Source organism: Rhinoderma darwinii, chromosome 5 (genome assembly GCF_050947455.1).
Source record: "Rhinoderma darwinii isolate aRhiDar2 chromosome 5, aRhiDar2.hap1, whole genome shotgun sequence".
NCBI lineage: Eukaryota > Metazoa > Chordata > Amphibia > Anura > Rhinodermatidae > Rhinoderma > Rhinoderma darwinii.
In genome coordinates, this window is record NC_134691.1 from 337,465,306 (window position 1) to 337,482,090 (window position 16,785).

At 44.6% G+C, this 16,785-nt stretch overlaps 1 protein-coding gene across 3 annotated transcripts in view; it reads right to left on the reverse strand.

The window, feature by feature from the left end:
* Positions 1-16,785, reverse strand: part of CTDSPL (CTD small phosphatase like) — a 49,302-nt gene that overhangs the window by 16,273 nt on the left and 16,244 nt on the right. For 2 of the 3 annotated variants that reach the window (XM_075827777.1, XM_075827775.1), the window contains exons 2-3: positions 3,813-3,967; positions 493-525 (exon numbers count right to left, since the gene is read on the reverse strand). In XM_075827777.1, coding sequence (XP_075683892.1) covers positions 493-525; positions 3,813-3,967 — 188 coding nt within the window. The remainder of the gene's footprint in view (positions 1-492; positions 526-3,812; positions 3,968-16,785) is intronic. The other variant, XM_075827776.1, reaches the window with a different exon arrangement.

Here is a 16,785-nt window from a genome sequence, read left to right on the forward strand (position 1 = left end):
CGCATTGCAAAGTCTGAAATCCGCAGTGAAAATCCGCGGCTTCTCCGCCACAGAATGGAACTCCCGCACCGCATGCTCGTTTCCGCACAGCCGTTTTCCACAACGTCTGCACTAACGTTACTAAACAGCTACAGAAACCAAAAGGGGGAGGGGAAAAAAAACGAAGTCTGTTGCGGATTTCCACTGCGGCCTGTCCGCATTATTTGTAGGTCATAGAGCATGAAAATTGACGCAGCAAAGAAAGAGTTAAATATTAATTTTCTGAAAACAGCAGAAGGCGTGCCCTGAACGGTCTCAATAATAATAATACAAACTTGTGAACCCAAAGAAAGCCTAAAACTGATACTATAACGTTGTGCTGTTCTAGAGCAATAAAGTTACATTCAGAAACAATACATAATATAAAGCCTTCTCAGAAGTGGATGGAAGATGGAAATGACAACACAAAAGCAAAAATAATAGGAAGGAATAAGGGGAAAATAAAATACATACACTGGGAATGGAAATGACCTGCACCTGATCGCCCTATGAGAGAAGCAAAAAGAGAGGAGTTACTATCAGATCTACAGGAGACAGAGGGGCAAATAAAAGGGGGGGATCCCGAGTATATACTCCGACAACTCATGGCGAATCTCACTGTACCATCTGACCAAAAATACTAGCTCTAGGACGGATCTGATTTTCCTTGTGGAGATTTGTGAAGTCTCAAGGGCAACGTTCCCTGGGAAAAATATGCAAAATAGCTCTCCTCCGGAAGGAAAAAGACAACACAAAAAACAGTCTAGTGCCACCTACAGGTGACTACTGCTTAAATCAATGTTCGACCAGAACCCTACGCTATACTGATGAGGAGCAACAACTCAGAAACAGTGTTGTCTACAGATAAAGTCACTGGTTGGCTGATAAGTCATGTTTCAGGGCTCTATAAAGGGTCAGACATGGCCATGCAGGGTAGTCACCTATAGGTGGCACTAGAAAAAGAGTTTTCTTACTTCAGACGGGCGCTATTTTGCAGACTATTAATATTACAAATCAAAGACGACCACTGAAATATACAGTGTAGAATGAAATGGTCTGCAATTTTGTGTTACTGTAAGGCTCTGCTTGATGTCAATGAATGGAAATATTCCTATGAATTATCCAGAGACTGAAAACATTCACAGGCCTAATACTTTTCACAGCTGAAGGTTTGTTACAATTTTATCAGTATATAGTCCAGACGGTTTGGCAGTGTTCACACAAGTCAATGGGCAGTTTTTTGCAAAATCACAAGAACAAAAAAAACGTACACTGACCACGATGTGTGAACACCGCCTTTAGCTCACAGAAGATTGGCTAGACTGGACAGAAGTGTAGCAAACCCTCAGCTGTGAAAAATATTAGGTATCGTACAGGTTTTCAGCCTCTGGATGAAGAGCAGAAAGCTCCCCCCTTCATTGGTAAACTCATACAGACCTAGTCCTGCTCACAGCTGCGAGTTTGCTACAATTGTATCCAGTCTAGACAATCCTGTGATCTAAACAGTAAGGATTTCAAGACTGATACAGTAAACCTTCTCTGATACATTGTAGCAAACAATCAGGACAGAAGAGAGATTTGTGCTGCGGATGTGTATACGTCACAAAGGATTGTCTAGACTAGATACAATTGTAACAAACCCTCAGCTGTGAGAAGTCTCAAGAATCTCTGGGTTTTCAACCTCCGAAGGTAAACAAGATTGTTCCCATTGAATGACTGCAAGCAGAGATGTTGAAAATGGTGAGCAATTGAAACACAAAGTATATTAGAAGGTTGCAGAACTTTTCATTATATAATGATATAAACTATTGACATAAAACCGGAAACCCTGACAACCGGGATAAAGTGTCTCAATTGACAAGGTCTACGGACAGAACATGTTTTGGGCTCCAGAAACTGAGGCTCCCACCAAATTTCTTCACAAAGGAGTCGCAGCAAGAAGTTCTCTGCACGACCCCTTTATCGTTGGTCAAAGATTTCTATAACCCTCCAGCTCCAATACACAGGTACGTCAGGAATGTCTACAGCTACTGCAGAACCTCACTGCACAGGCCGTGTTCATGGAGCTTATAACATAGCACAGAGAGTCCGCAGCCATACAAGAGATGTCTGTACAGTGTCCGGTGCAAGGAAAACACTTCCCAGAAAGAAAACCACCAGAGCAAGCAGGGAATACTAGGATATGTCAGATCTGAAGTCTGTAGAATAGTGAGTGCAGCTCTGGAGTATAATACAGGATGTAACTCAGGATCAGTACAGGATAAGTAATGTAATGTATGTACACAGTGACTCCACCAGCAGAATAGTGAGTGCAGCTCTGGAGTATTATACAGGATGTAACTCAGGATCAGTACAGGATATGTAATGTAATGTATGTACACAGGGACTCCACCAGCAGAATAGTGATTGCAGCTCTGGAGTATAATACAGGATGTAACTCGGGATCAGTACAGGATAAGTAATGTAATGTATGTACACAGTGACTCCACCAGCAGAATAGTGAGTGCAGCTCTGGAGTATAATACAGGATATAACTCAGGATCAGTACAGGATAAGTAATGTAATGTATGTACACAGTGACTCCACCAGCAGAATAGTGATTGCAGCTCTGGAGTATAATACAGGATGTAACTCAGGATCAGTACAGGATAAGTAATGTAATGTATGTACACAGTGACTCCACCAGTAGAATAGTGAGTGCAGCTCTGGAGTATAATACAGGATATAACTCAGGATCAGTACAGGATAAGTAATGTAATGTATGTACACAGTGACTCCACCAGCAGAATAGTGAGTGCAGCTCTGGGGTATAATACAGGATGTAACTCAGGATCAGTACAGGATAAGTAATGTAATGTATGTACACAGTGACTCCTCCAGCAGAATAGTGAGTGCAGCTCTGGAGTATAATACAGGATGGTACTCAGGATCAGTACAGGATAAGTAATGTAATGTATGTACACAGTGACTCCTCCAGCAGAATAGTGAGTGCAGCTCTGGAGTATAATACAGGATGTAACTCAGGATCAGTACAGGATAAGTAATGTAATGTATGTACACAGTGACTCCACCAGCAGAATAGTGAGTGCAGCTCTGGAGTATAATACAGGATGTAACTCGGGATCAGTACAGGATAAGTAATGTAATGTATGTACACAGTGACTCCTCCAGCAGAATAGTGAGTGCAGCTCTGGAGTATAATACAGGATGTAACTCAGGATCAGTACAGGATAAGTAATGTATGTACACAGTAACTCCACCAGCAGAATAGTGAGTGCAGCTCTGGAGTATAATACAGGATGTAACTCAGGATCAGTACAGGATAAGTAATGTAATGTATGTACACTGACTCCACCAGCAGAATAGTGAGTGCAGCTCTGGAGTATAATACAGGCTGTAACTCAGGATCAGTACAGGATAAGTAATGTAATGTATGTACACAGTGACTCCACCAGCAGAACAGTGAGTGCAGCTCTGGAGTATAATACAGGATGTAACTCAGGATCAGTACAGGATAAGTAATGTAATGTATGTACACAGTGACTCCACCAGCAGAATAGTGAGTGCAGCTCTGGAGTATAATACAGGATGTAACTCAGGATCAGTACAGGATAGGTGATGTAATGTATGTACACAGTGACTCCACCAGCAGAATAGTGAGTGCAGCTCTGGAGTATAATACAGGATAAGTAATGTATGTACACAGACTCAACTTTATATGTAGGTTATTTCTATATATAAATTGTGATATTTCATTTTTTTGTTATCTCTTAATACACCAGTGAAGTCCTTACCTTCTGAATGCCGCCATTTTCTTCCACCAGAAGGGGCAGGGGACTGTTGTTATTGGAGGTTGGCGGCTCGACATTGTAGCTCCGAAAACAGCAGAATAATGAACTGAAGATACTTCTGTTGCGCTGCTTCTTCAGGCTGATATTGCATTGTGAAACTGGAAGAAAAATACAACAATTAAAGCAGCCGGCAGATCGTCACCCATCATTAGACTTGTATATAGCGCTTCTCTAGAAGATGACTAAGTAAATAACGCAAGAACCTGCACCTCAAGGGTTAATGTGTCCGATTCATCACGGTTACATCCACAGATTAAAACATTAGTATAATTCCTTTCACTCCCATTGAAAGGTCTGCAGTGAGCTCCCTCTAGTGGTGGCTGCAGGGAATAAAATAAAGCAGATTTGGGTCTGCAGCTCATATAGATCTGTGTCTCCATGGTAACAGACTACAAACTATGCAGTCATACTCTTCCATCTGTCTCCTACTTTTTACTAACATACCGAAAGTATGTTTACATGGCAATACGGAGAAACCAGAGGTATGTGCAACGCATGTCTCTCTGAAGTCGAGGGGGGGGGTGGGTCACGATACCCCCATACACATCAGATAAGTCAACTGGTCTTGCCGAAATCTGCTGTATCAGACAGCTTTCACCTAATGTGTATGGGCACCTAGAGCCTGAGCACATGGCTGCAGAGTCTCTACAAGTCTGTATTAAAGAGCCATCGGAGCTCGGCGTGACGCAGTATGGTGCCTCCGTGAGGCGCTGTATTCTCCCTTAGAACCATAGTACGGCCTTGTGCATGAGAAATAAGTCTAGGGTTACAGGATAACCTCTACTGTGCCACCAGTTGGCCTCTTACCTTTCCCGTTGAGGGGGCGGAGTGCGAACGATGTGCGACATTTTCACACTACTTATTTCGGGCCGTAAAATCGGAAGCAGAACGCCTCCAAACATCTGCCCATTGATTTCAATGGGAAAAACAGCGTTCTGTTCCAACTGCGCGTTTTATTACACGGCTGTTTTTCAAAACTGCAGTGTAATAAAATGCCAGCGAAATAGAAGAAGTGCATGTCACTTCTTGAGCTAAAAAAACGGCTGAAAATCAGGAGCCGTTTTCCCTTTAAAACCGCTCTGTAATTTCAGCCGTTTTTTGTTAAGCGTGTGAACCTAAGAATGGCGACTCAATATATTTCTACGAACTCAAAAAAATACTAACAAAAAGGAATGTTTTCAGAACTAAATTTTCCATAACATGACAATTTGACTGTTGACCAGTAGGTGGCGCTGTTGACTCACGCAGCTCCTTCTGCCATCTGACGATCAGGAGATCACATACATAGAACACCACAGCTCTTCCGGCAGCCATGTCTTATTTCCTTATATTTACAGCTGGATTTAGACAAAGCAGCAGAGCGGAAGCAGGAAGGAAACCAAATGACAAGGCAGAACACCGAGGAGAGGTCACAGGGGCCCCGCACTGGAAGGTTATCTAGTACAACACTGGGGGAACTCCAACCATGGGGGGGGGGGGGGGGGATCATCATCATCATCATCATCATCTAGACCAGTGATCTCCAATCTGAGGCTCACCCCTACAAATCGAACTACAACTCTCAGCATGTGCTGACTGTAGTATTTTAAATGACAACTCTCCGCATGTGACAGAGATGCGGCTCTTTGCAGGGGGTCTGCTCACAAGCCGCACTGTGCAGCTAAAAGGGGGGTGCACCTTCATTCTAGAGATAAGTGGGGGGTCCCAACGACCGCCTCAAGACCAGTAAGTTATGGCCCATCCTAGCAACATGTCATAATTTACACTGGTGGCAAAAAGTTCAATCGTCGTCGTATCATTTCTGCAACTTTTAAATATATTTTGCGTTTCAATTCCAAGACATCTGCTTGCTGTCAGTGATTAAGGACATTCTTGTTTACATCCAAAAGGTTAAAAATCCTGTAAAGACCCAAATCTCATAGCGGAGGTTTTTTTTAAATAATTGTATCCAGTCTAGACACTCCTCTGATATAAAACACAGCACAAATCTCTGTCCTGTCCTGATAGTTTGTTACAATGTATCAGTGCAGGTCAAATGTATCAAGACTGTTTAGCAGATGACTGTCTAGATTGGATACAATTGTGACAAACCCTCAGCTGTGACAATAGGTCTAGGCCCTGTTCACATCAGCGTTGCCCTTCCGTTGAGGGGTTCCATCGGAGGGTTCCGTGAGGTTAACCCCTCAACTGAAAGGCAAATGGAAACCTTTGTTTCCGTTTCCCTCACCATGGATCTCAGTGGTGACGGAAATATTGTTAATGGTTTCCGTCGGTCAGCGTTGTGACAGGGTTCCGTTGTTTTGGCGAAACCAATAGCCCAGAGATTGAGCATGGAACCCCTCAATGGAAGGGCAACGCTGATGTGAACAGGCCCTTACAGCAAGCAGAGATCTTAAAAATAGCAAGGAATTGAAACAACGTACATTAGAAAGCTGCAAAACTTTTCATTATAAAATATATTTACATTAAATCAGAAACCCCTGTAAATATTAGCGTGATCTTGTTCCCCCACAAGGATGACCACCACTAACGGCCTCCATACCAATGCCTAGAAGGGTTGCCACAGACCTACAACAACATATAAACCTGATTATATGCAGACTCATTCACAATTATGACTTTGTGTCAGTCTTCACTGCAGCTCTGGAGTTCTATTCATGAACCAGTAACTTTAGGATAATTAGTGCTGAACATTTAATGGTCACGTCAAACGCAATAGTTGTGTAATTCATGGATAGACGCGGTGCACGCGAGTAGCTTCTCTGCCGCAGACCTCCGCAGCAACGAAAGGATCATTTGTCGCGTCCTTCCAGTGCGGTTGGTCAGAACCGCGGTTTCCAGAAGCTGAAGCGACACTCACATTTATGAGAAGATCTTATGAACTTGTCAAAACTTTAAGCAAAGACCCCGTTGCCCCATTTGGGGACCTGCCAAGAACTTCAGTGATGGAATGAGAGGGACAGGAAATGGTGTTCAGCGCATGCGTGCGCGGCATTCCTTCCCCGTCCCGAGGGCCCGGCCGACAAACAAACCTTTATTCTACAGAGAAGCCAGAAAATGTTCTGCAGCTCATGAAACGCTCCCTCACTGCAGCCAAAATATACAGAAATACAGCACCGGATCACACAGGCTTAGATACACAGCTCGGCAGACAGTATCACACAGGATAGGATTAGATACACGCTGGGCAGACAGTATCACACAGGATAGGATTAGATACACGGCTCAGCAGACGGTATCACACATGATAGGATTAGATACACAGCTCAGGAGACAGTATCACACAGGATAGGATTAGATACACAGCTCCGCAGACAGTATCACACAGGATAGGATTAGATACACAGCTCCGCAGACAGTATCACACAGGATAGGATTAGATACACAGCTCCGCAGACAGTATCACACAGGATAGGATTAGATACACATCTCCAGACAGTATCACACAGTATAGGATTAGATACACGCTGGGCAGACAGTATCACACGGGATAGGATTAGATACACAGCTCAGCAGACAGTATCACACAGGATAGGATTAGATACACAGCTCAGCAGACAGTATCACACATGATAGGATTAGATACACAGCTCGGCAGACAGTATCACACAGGATAGGATTAGATACCGTGGCTGAGCAGACAGTATCACACAGGATAGGATTAGATACCGTGGCTGAGCAGACAGTATCACACAGGATAGGATTAGATACAGCAGCTGGAGAATACACCCCTGTGCTCGGATTCCCCGTGTCTTGCTGTATTACCACATCTGTATTTCCCCTCCTCCTCGCTGTCATATGAGAAAAGAATTCCACACCGAGCGTCATCTTAAAGGCCGGATTCTTGGCTCTCGGCGCTAATGAAGGGGAAAAACTGGTAGGTGTCGTCTGGTCACTTTCCAGAAGTCTATTTAAAACTAATTCACCAGAAATAAACCGCGCCAACTCCCGTCACATCTGCCCACGCCGGGTCAGTCAGGACGCAGCACATCGACCAGGACCAGACCATCCCCAGGAGATCGCTGCCGTTTTAATACGACCGTCCAATCCAAGAAGAACACAGGACATCCTTATATACTTTATGTGGCAATTCCTCATCCTTTTTAAGATCTCAGTTTGCAGTCAGTGAATTGGAACCGGACCCATTACAGCTGAAGGATTGCTTTAATCTAGGCAATCCTTACATTTGCTCCTCCACCAGTGATTGGTGCCTCTGTCTTCATAAAAGTGTAGTACCCCTTTAAATGCAGGAAGATTGTATCAAAGTGTATTACAATGTAGCGGACGTCATCCTGACACCAGTTCCATATATTTTTAGATTTGAGCCCGTCTCTCCCACCATACACCGATCCTCCAACTAAAACCGCAGCAGAGATCTACACACCGAAGATTTCTCCAAAGTAATAAGATCCGTCCTACGCTCCGGACTATCAATGTGACAGCTACAGAACGGTATCCGAGAAGCACTTAAAGGGCCGCCAACCCTGTAATTCTCAGCTTATAATAGTGCGGGAGCGTTAGAACAGGATCGGCACATATGGATATAGAGGTCACCAGAGATTCTCCGCACTAGAAACAAAGTAGTGATAATGGGAGGAGAGTTTTCTGGACTTCGTGTCACTCATCCCATTAAGCCCCTCCCAGCTTGAAAAAGGCTGATAACAGAGAATATATAAATGGAGATAAGACGTAATGGAGTGTAAAGTTGGCCATACACTTTAGATCAGCCGACAACTAATCTTCCGTACCCCAATACACGTCAGCCAGTACAGCTCTGGTCATCTCCTTCCCCTTGTAGAAGGGATAAGTTACATTATGGAAGCCATTTTAGCAGCTATGGGCGCATCTTCTAGTCACAGAGTCATCCAACTGTCATAGAAATGTCCAGCCCCTGCTCTCTCCTCCCACAGGTAAGACATTCGCTTTATAATGCACTTTTCATTGCTCACTGCTTGTGTGAAAGACTGCAGACAAAGCTGCACACACAAAACGATAGGAAAATTTCAAGATTAAAAAATAAAGTTTTTTTGTTTTTTTTAAAAAAAGCAAAAAAAAAAAAAAAAAAAAAAAAAAAAAAAAAAACCATGAGAGAAGAATATTCGGTACTTTACAGAAACTGCAAGAAAAAAAAACAAAGACAAGACTCGTCCAAATTCCTCCCCCAATCTCCTCCAGGATCCCGGATGTCCGAGAGCAGTGAATCATCTCCCTCCCTGGTTGTACTTCACATCAATCAATAGACAGTGACTGACATAAAGACTCCCATAAGAGGTTCTGCAGCAGTTTGGGTGACGCTGTAGAACCTCTGTAAGAAGTGATAAGTCATGCTTTGACTGCTGTAGTAGCTAAGGGGTTAATGTTTATGTATAGTACATTGCCCCAGATGCTGCAGAACCTCTTCATCTCGATAAAAGCAGTTGCCCAGAATTAGAAAGTCACAGCTGCTTTCTACCAGAAACAGCACCCCAAATATCCACAGGTTGTGCGCTCAGCCCCATCACTTCAACAGAGCTGCAATACCAGACACAACCCAGGGACAGGTGTGGCGCTGTTTCAGAAAGTGGAAATGTTTTTCTAATCCTTTACAATCACCTTCAAATCACCTGGATGTACAACATCCTGATAAACTCAAAACATTAGTAGTTACCGGAGAATCCCCTGTCCGTTTATAAGGCCGCAGAGCTCCTCAGTGACCGATTCTCAGCATTACCGCTCACGCTCGCTTAGAAATGATGGCGGCGGCGCGCTAACGCAGCAGAAAGTCTCCACCGCTTCAACACAAGCGCGATTCATTATTCAGATCACGCAAAACAAACCGAGCACAAGTGATCAATTTCCATACAGCGCCAGGGACAGAGAGACAGAGACAGAGAGACAGAGGCCTGAGACAGAGAGACAGACAGACACTCTTCATAACCGCGTCCACTGACCAAGAAATGAGAATCCTAAACAGACGACCCCATTTATTACCCAGAATTCCCTAATAGGGTGTGACAATTGGTTTTCTAAACTGGACATCCCTTTTGAGGTATATGGGCACTATTACGATCGAAAAGATGATTTGTAGATAGTTACTTATGTACTGGCTTGTGGAGCTGCAGGTTGAGAGCTCAGTGGGCGTTCTCTCTCAATGCTGCAGCCCTTGTGCCCATGTCTCCTACCTCCCTGGTGGTGATTTCTGGGAGAAGATGCAGCCCAGTGATATATAACCTCCTACAGACCATAGATGCCTCTACAGTGCTCAGGACGTAGCAAGAAGCAGAAGAGCGACCAGACTACGCACTATCCAGGTGCCCATAGGTCTGCATAGGAGCTGTATACAGAAAACGGCAGATTTTTAATTAAGACTATTTGCAATGTTTCTTTATTCTAGATGCATTGGGGAGACAGCTGGGCAGAGCAGCCAGTGCGGCACATTGTTCTGTGCCATGTAATGTTACGTCATCGCCCCTTTATAGCAAGTGATTGCAGTACTTATACAGCTCCGTAGACCTGCACATTGCAGAGCGGATGTGGTTTTCTATAAAGCTTTTTATTACGACATTGAACTCTGCAGGTCTGCCAGGCTTGGCACAAGAAAAACACCTGGCAGGATTATATCATAATGCGGATTTCCTATGCGATTCATTAAGATACAACATTATTGATTGTTAAAGCACCGGGTGTAGGAGATTGTGGTGGCAAAGAGACAAGAGGGCGATGCCAATCCCTACAGGAGATGCCAGTTACACAACGCTATTTATATTTACCCTCAACTTCCCTTATGGTTACATGACAACACTCAATTAAAATACCAAAGACGGATGCTCGGTGACAACCACTACCGACAACCGCTGTGCATCTGAACAGTTATTTTTCCCACTCTGATCCCTCTACCCTATTGTTCTTTTCTAAGTGTCAGTCTATACTGCAGTCCAGGAATTCCATTCATGAGCCAGAAAGATCAAGAGGCGCAGCTGCCGCCAGAGAGGAGAGTTCTGGAGTTTATGGGAGGACTGCACACAATGGGGACATTCTGGAATAGGTCTGAGCATTGGTGGAGCTCAATGAAGAACAATGGAGACTGTGTACTGGCACTGGAATATACCTGAAAGATGTGGCCTGTACACGCACTGGTAAAATGAGTGAGGCTGCCCCTCGTGCAACCTTCTCATGCGAGAGAAACAAGTCTGTGCAGCATGGAGAGGCAGTATATGGTATAGCACACATAACGTGCGGTTATTACATGCAGCTACATCCATTTAAATGAGTCATCCAGAGCGGAGGACAACTGGTTGCTCGGAAGAATGAAGAAGCACAGAATATAATGAGGAGCTGGAAGAGGAGAAATAAACACTGTGCGTAATACTAATTATACAGCGTGTTCGCAGCTACTGCAGAGGAACATACACAATGATCTCATAATCCTGCAGAAGTCTCTGCCAGGAATCAGTATAAAGAACTTATAGACGGGGAACATCAAGAAGGAGCCGACAATGCAACGGAGTGTTAAAAATGACATTTCCCTTAAAGATTCATCCTGTGGCAAACCCGGGTCACTACACAGAGCCGACCATGTAATCACGAATCCCACCCTGCGCAACATCAGAGGATCGCAAAGAACACTAGAGGGTCTGCGAGAGGATTTATTTATATTATATCTTCACTTAAACACCATTTAATAGTTTTTATATAAACACTTGACTCACTATGTACATATATTACATGATTACTGATCCTGAGCTATATCCTGTATTATACTCCAGAGCTGCACTCACTATTCTGCTGGTGGAGTCACTGTGTACATACATTACATTACTTATCCTGTACTGGTCCTGAGTTACATCCTGTATTATACTCCAGAGCTGCACTCACTATTCTGCTGGAGGAGTCACTGTGTACATACATTACATTACTTATCCTGTACTGATCCTGAGTTATATCCTGTATTATACTCCAGAGCTGCACTCACTATTCTGCTGGAGGAGTCACTGTGTACATACATCACATTACTTATCCTGTACTGATCCTGAGTTACATTCTGTATTATACTCCAGAGCTGCACTCACTATTCTGCTGGTGGAGTCACTGTGTACATACATTACATTACTTATCCTATACTGATCCTGAGTTACATCATGTATTATACTCCAGAGCTGCACTCACTATTCTGCTGGTGGAGTAACTGTGTATGTACATACATTACTTATCCTGTACTGATCCTGAGTTATATCCTGTATTATACAACAGAGCTGCACTCACTATTCTGCTGGTGGAGTCACTGTGTGCATACATTACATTACTTATCCTCTACTGATCCTGAGTTATATCCTGTATTATACTCCAGAGCTGCACTCACTATTCTGCTGGTGGAGTCACTGTGTACATACATTACATTACTTATCCTGTACTGATCCTGAGTTACATCCTGTATTATACTCCAGAGCTGCACTCACTATTCTGCTGGTGGAGTCACTGTGTACATATATTACATTACTTATCCTGTACTGATCCGGAGTTACATCCTGTATTATACTTCAGAGCTGCACTCACTATTCTGCTGGTGGAGTCACTGTGTACATACATTACATTACTTATCCTGTACTGATCCTGATTTATATCCTGTATTATACTCCAGAGCTGCACTCACTATTCTGCTGGTGGAGTCACTGTGTACATACATTACATTACTTATCCTGTACTGATCCTGAGTTACATCCTGTATTATACTCCAGAGCTGCACTCACTATTCTGCTGGTGGAGTCACTGTGTACATATATTACATTACTTATCCTGTACTGATCCGGAGTTACATCCTGTATTATACTTCAGAGCTGCACTCACTATTCTGCTGGTGGAGTCACTGTGTACATACATTACATTACTTATCCTGTACTGATCCTGATTTATATCCTGTATTATACTCCAGAGCTGCACTCACTATTCTGCTGGTGGAGTAACTGTGTACATACATTACATTACTTATCCTGTACTGATCCTGAGTTACATCCTGTGTTATACTCCAGAGCTGCACTCGCTATTCTGCTGGTGGAGTCACTGTGTAAATACATTACATTACTTATCCTGTACTAATCCTGTATTATACTCCAGAGCTGCACTCATTATTCTGCTGGTGGTATTAAGTCATAACAGATTTTCAGCCACTGGATTTAAAGAAGAATGTTTCTATTCACTGACAGTTATAAAAACTATGAGGAACCATAAAGTATAGTAATATTCCTTTAACCCAGTTTCAATGGGACCCGAAAGGTGACAGATCAAATTGGTTCAAGTTTTATTTACAAATAACAGGACAAGTCCCTGACCGACAGAAACCAAAAAAGTGGAAAAGTGACCGTCCAGAAATAGATAAACATGGCTGCTTTCTTCCAGAAATAGCACCACACCCGTCTACAGGTTGTGTCTGGTATTGCAGCTCAGCTATGTTCAAGTGACTGGGGCTCAGCAACAATACAACACAACCTGTGGACAGGTGTGGCGCTGTTCTGGAAGAAAGCAGCCATGATTTTTAAATCCTGAACAACCCCTTTAAAAATTGTGCTAAAAATACAAGACAAGTCTGTTCCAGTGTGACGTGGGTGGACTAGCTCCCCCTGCAGGTGATGCAGCTAATCTGCAGATAGCACTTAGCAGACAGGGCGCCAAAAGATCTGCTAGGTATAGACCCTGTAAAAGTTGTTCAATAGCCGCAGCTGTCTACGATACAGTGGGTGTCGCTGCCAGGGGGAGCCCGGTCCTTTCACCTACACATGGCGCCCCCATACAACAGTCTCCGTTGCTCTGGAAACATGAAGACAGCTGCCTGGATGTCACGGATAAACCCTCGCAGTCTCAAAATACATCAGAGGGATATTACGCTGTCAATCAGAGCCAAGTGACCCGGCGACATCACATGGGGCAGTGTGGTCGATGCCAACCACAAGTTTCAAGTGAATGGGGAGGAGCTGAAATACCAGACACAGCCTATGGACAAGAGTGGCGCTGTTTCTAGAAGCAGCCACAACCATCACAGCCTGCTATTCTACTTGCCTCCCGAGCCTACACATGTGGCTGTATCAGGATTACCACAAGGAATTTAAAGGGGTTTTCCATCTAAGTGACCACATTCACTAACCGATGTAGGCAGCGCCACACAGCGATCTTTGGACATGGAACCAGTTTCACGGCTAAAGTCGGCATGCAGCCCAAATGTAAAGGAACACGCTGGGTGAAGCGGCTATTAGTGCTGGGTAAAGCGGCTATTAGTGCAGGGTCCGAGTGGGGGGTAAAGGGTTGTCCAAATTCGAAAAAATGGCTGCTTTCTTTCTCAAACAGCGCCACACCTGTCCACAGGTTGTATCTGGTATTGCAGCTCAGCTCCATTTAAGTTTATAAAGTGGAGTTGCAATACCACACACAACCTGAGGACAGGTGCGGCGCTCTTTTTAGAAGATGCAGCCATGTTTTTCTAATTCTGGACAACCCCTTTAAGGAACACCAAGGAGAAAACCTGGGTCATGCTCCACCCCCAGCTGCCCTGCTCTGTGGTACCATTTGCTACCTCAGCATTATTAGTCAGATGGGAAGCTGCAGCTGTCACGATGATACACGGGGGGGGGTTACACGGGGGGGTTACATGCAGTGCTGCCGTTTACACAATGTATACCCAATGTACAGCTGCTGGAAGGGAACGTTCTGTACAGATATATTTATAGGAAGGAAACTTAGAATCTTCTTAAAAAATGAGTTTCTGTCTCTATGTTGCGTGAGATCTTGCGTTCTCCATTCACATCCAGAGCTGCTTTCAAAATTCTGCTGGCTGCCATTGGAAACAGACAGCGGTTTAATTCCACCCCAAAGTCAGACATGTGACCTGCCAGCTGAGCTCTGATTGGATGACTGGCATCAGCTGTGACAATGCGGTGCGCTCTGGTAAAAGGAAAGCAGCAGAATGCTGAATTCTGCTTTAGGGTATGTTCACACGGCCTATTTACGGACGTAAATCGGGCGTTTTTGCCCCGAATTACGCCCGAAAATAGCGCCTCAATAGCGCTGACAAACATCTGCCCATTGAAAGCAATGGGCAGACGTTTGTCTGTTCACACGAGGCGTACATTTACGCGCCGCTGTCAAATGACGGCGCGTAAATAGACGCCCGCGTAGAAGAAGTGACCTGTCACTTCTTTGGCCGTAATTGGAGCCGCTATTCATTGACTCCAATGAATAGCAGCGCTAATTACGGCCGTAATTGACGCGGCGTTCAAGCGCCTGCACATGCTGGTACGGCTGAAATTACGGGGATGTTTTCAGGCTGAAACATCCCCGTAATTTCAGCCGTTACGGACCCCCGCCGTGTGAACTCACCCTTAGGGCTATGTTCAAACAGGGCGGATTCGCTGCGTAAGCAGCAGGGAAGTCCGGCCGAAAAGCCGCACCAGATTGTGGTGCAGTTTTGCAGCCGTAATGTCCGCTGTGGAAAACTGCACGGAAAAATATATATAAAATAGTAAGTTTCAAAATTACCCGTAGCCATGGCGATGCGTCCCTCTGCCGTCCTACAGCCCGGTCTTATGGGATGTGTCATCCCATATGACCGCTGCAGCCTGTGATTGGCTGCAACAGTCACATGGGATGAAATGTCACCCCAGGAGGGCGGCCTGGAGGAAGGAGCACAGACTTCTGGGTAAGTATAAGATTCTTTTTTCTGAGTTACGAATTTTGCAGCTTTTCCATCAGAAAAATCGTAACATTTGCCATTTGTTGTGGGTTTTGCCTCCTCATTGATTTCAAACCACACAACACAAAAGCAGCAATCTGACAAAACGTACCATCCCCCTGCTGGAAGACCCCCGTATACCAGCCATACACAGACGATCACCGCTCCCTGACCACATGTACTAGACGGCTCCCACAATGCAGCGCTGGGGCCCGGCCATCATATAATGAACGGCTGGCGCTGCCAATGTGAGAGCCGCAGAACAGCATGCGGATCAAGAGTGGTCACCGGTATCTGACGAAACTCCTCCCCCTCTAAGATTTAGGAGTGTTCCTTTAAGTGTCATGAAGTGGGGAGGGGGGGCTGCCGGACACCTCTGGAGCCACTTACATTGAGGGGGTCTATAACCATCGAGCATATACATCCGATCCCATAAACAAGAGCAGGATCCGCAGCGCTCGTCCTACTGACTACATAGAGAATATTATACAACATATTAATCCACCCCGTACCCCTCCCCCGCAACGATGGCGGCAGTAATAAGATTATAATAAACCCTAAACGAGATCAAATTCCAAAAGCCGCCACTCCGCATTTTACCTCATATAATTGTACGACATCTGGAGGATAATCTGCAGCTGGAAACGAGGCGGCTAATATAAACTAGCACGAGACGCCGCCCGACACGGCAGCGGCAAATCTCGCCAGCTGATGAATAAAATATATAGGTTAGGGCCTGTTCACATCACCATTCGCTTTCCGTTCCGGGGTTCCATCAGAGGTTTCCGTCGGGTGAACGGCGCAACGGAAAGTCAAACTGAAACCACAGATTGCGTTACGGAAACATCGCTAATGGTTTCCGTTCGTCACCATTCCGGCAGGTTTCCGATTTGCCGGAATCAATAGCGGAGTCGACTGCGCTATTGATTCCGTCGGAAAAACGGAAACCTGCCGGAATGGTGACGAACGGTGGAACACGATCAGGATAGGTTTTCAGCCTCAGAATGCAATCAATATTTTCAATTCACTGACAGCAATCAGATATTGAAATGTTGATGAATTAAAACGGAACTCCAAAAGTAGCACCCCACCGTTCGACAGGTTGTATGCGATATTGTTCACTGGGACTGAAAATAAAAATTAAAAAAAAAAACAAAAAAAAAACACATGGACAAGTGCGGTTTGGTTTCTGGAAGAGCAGCCATGACTTCCACATGTGCG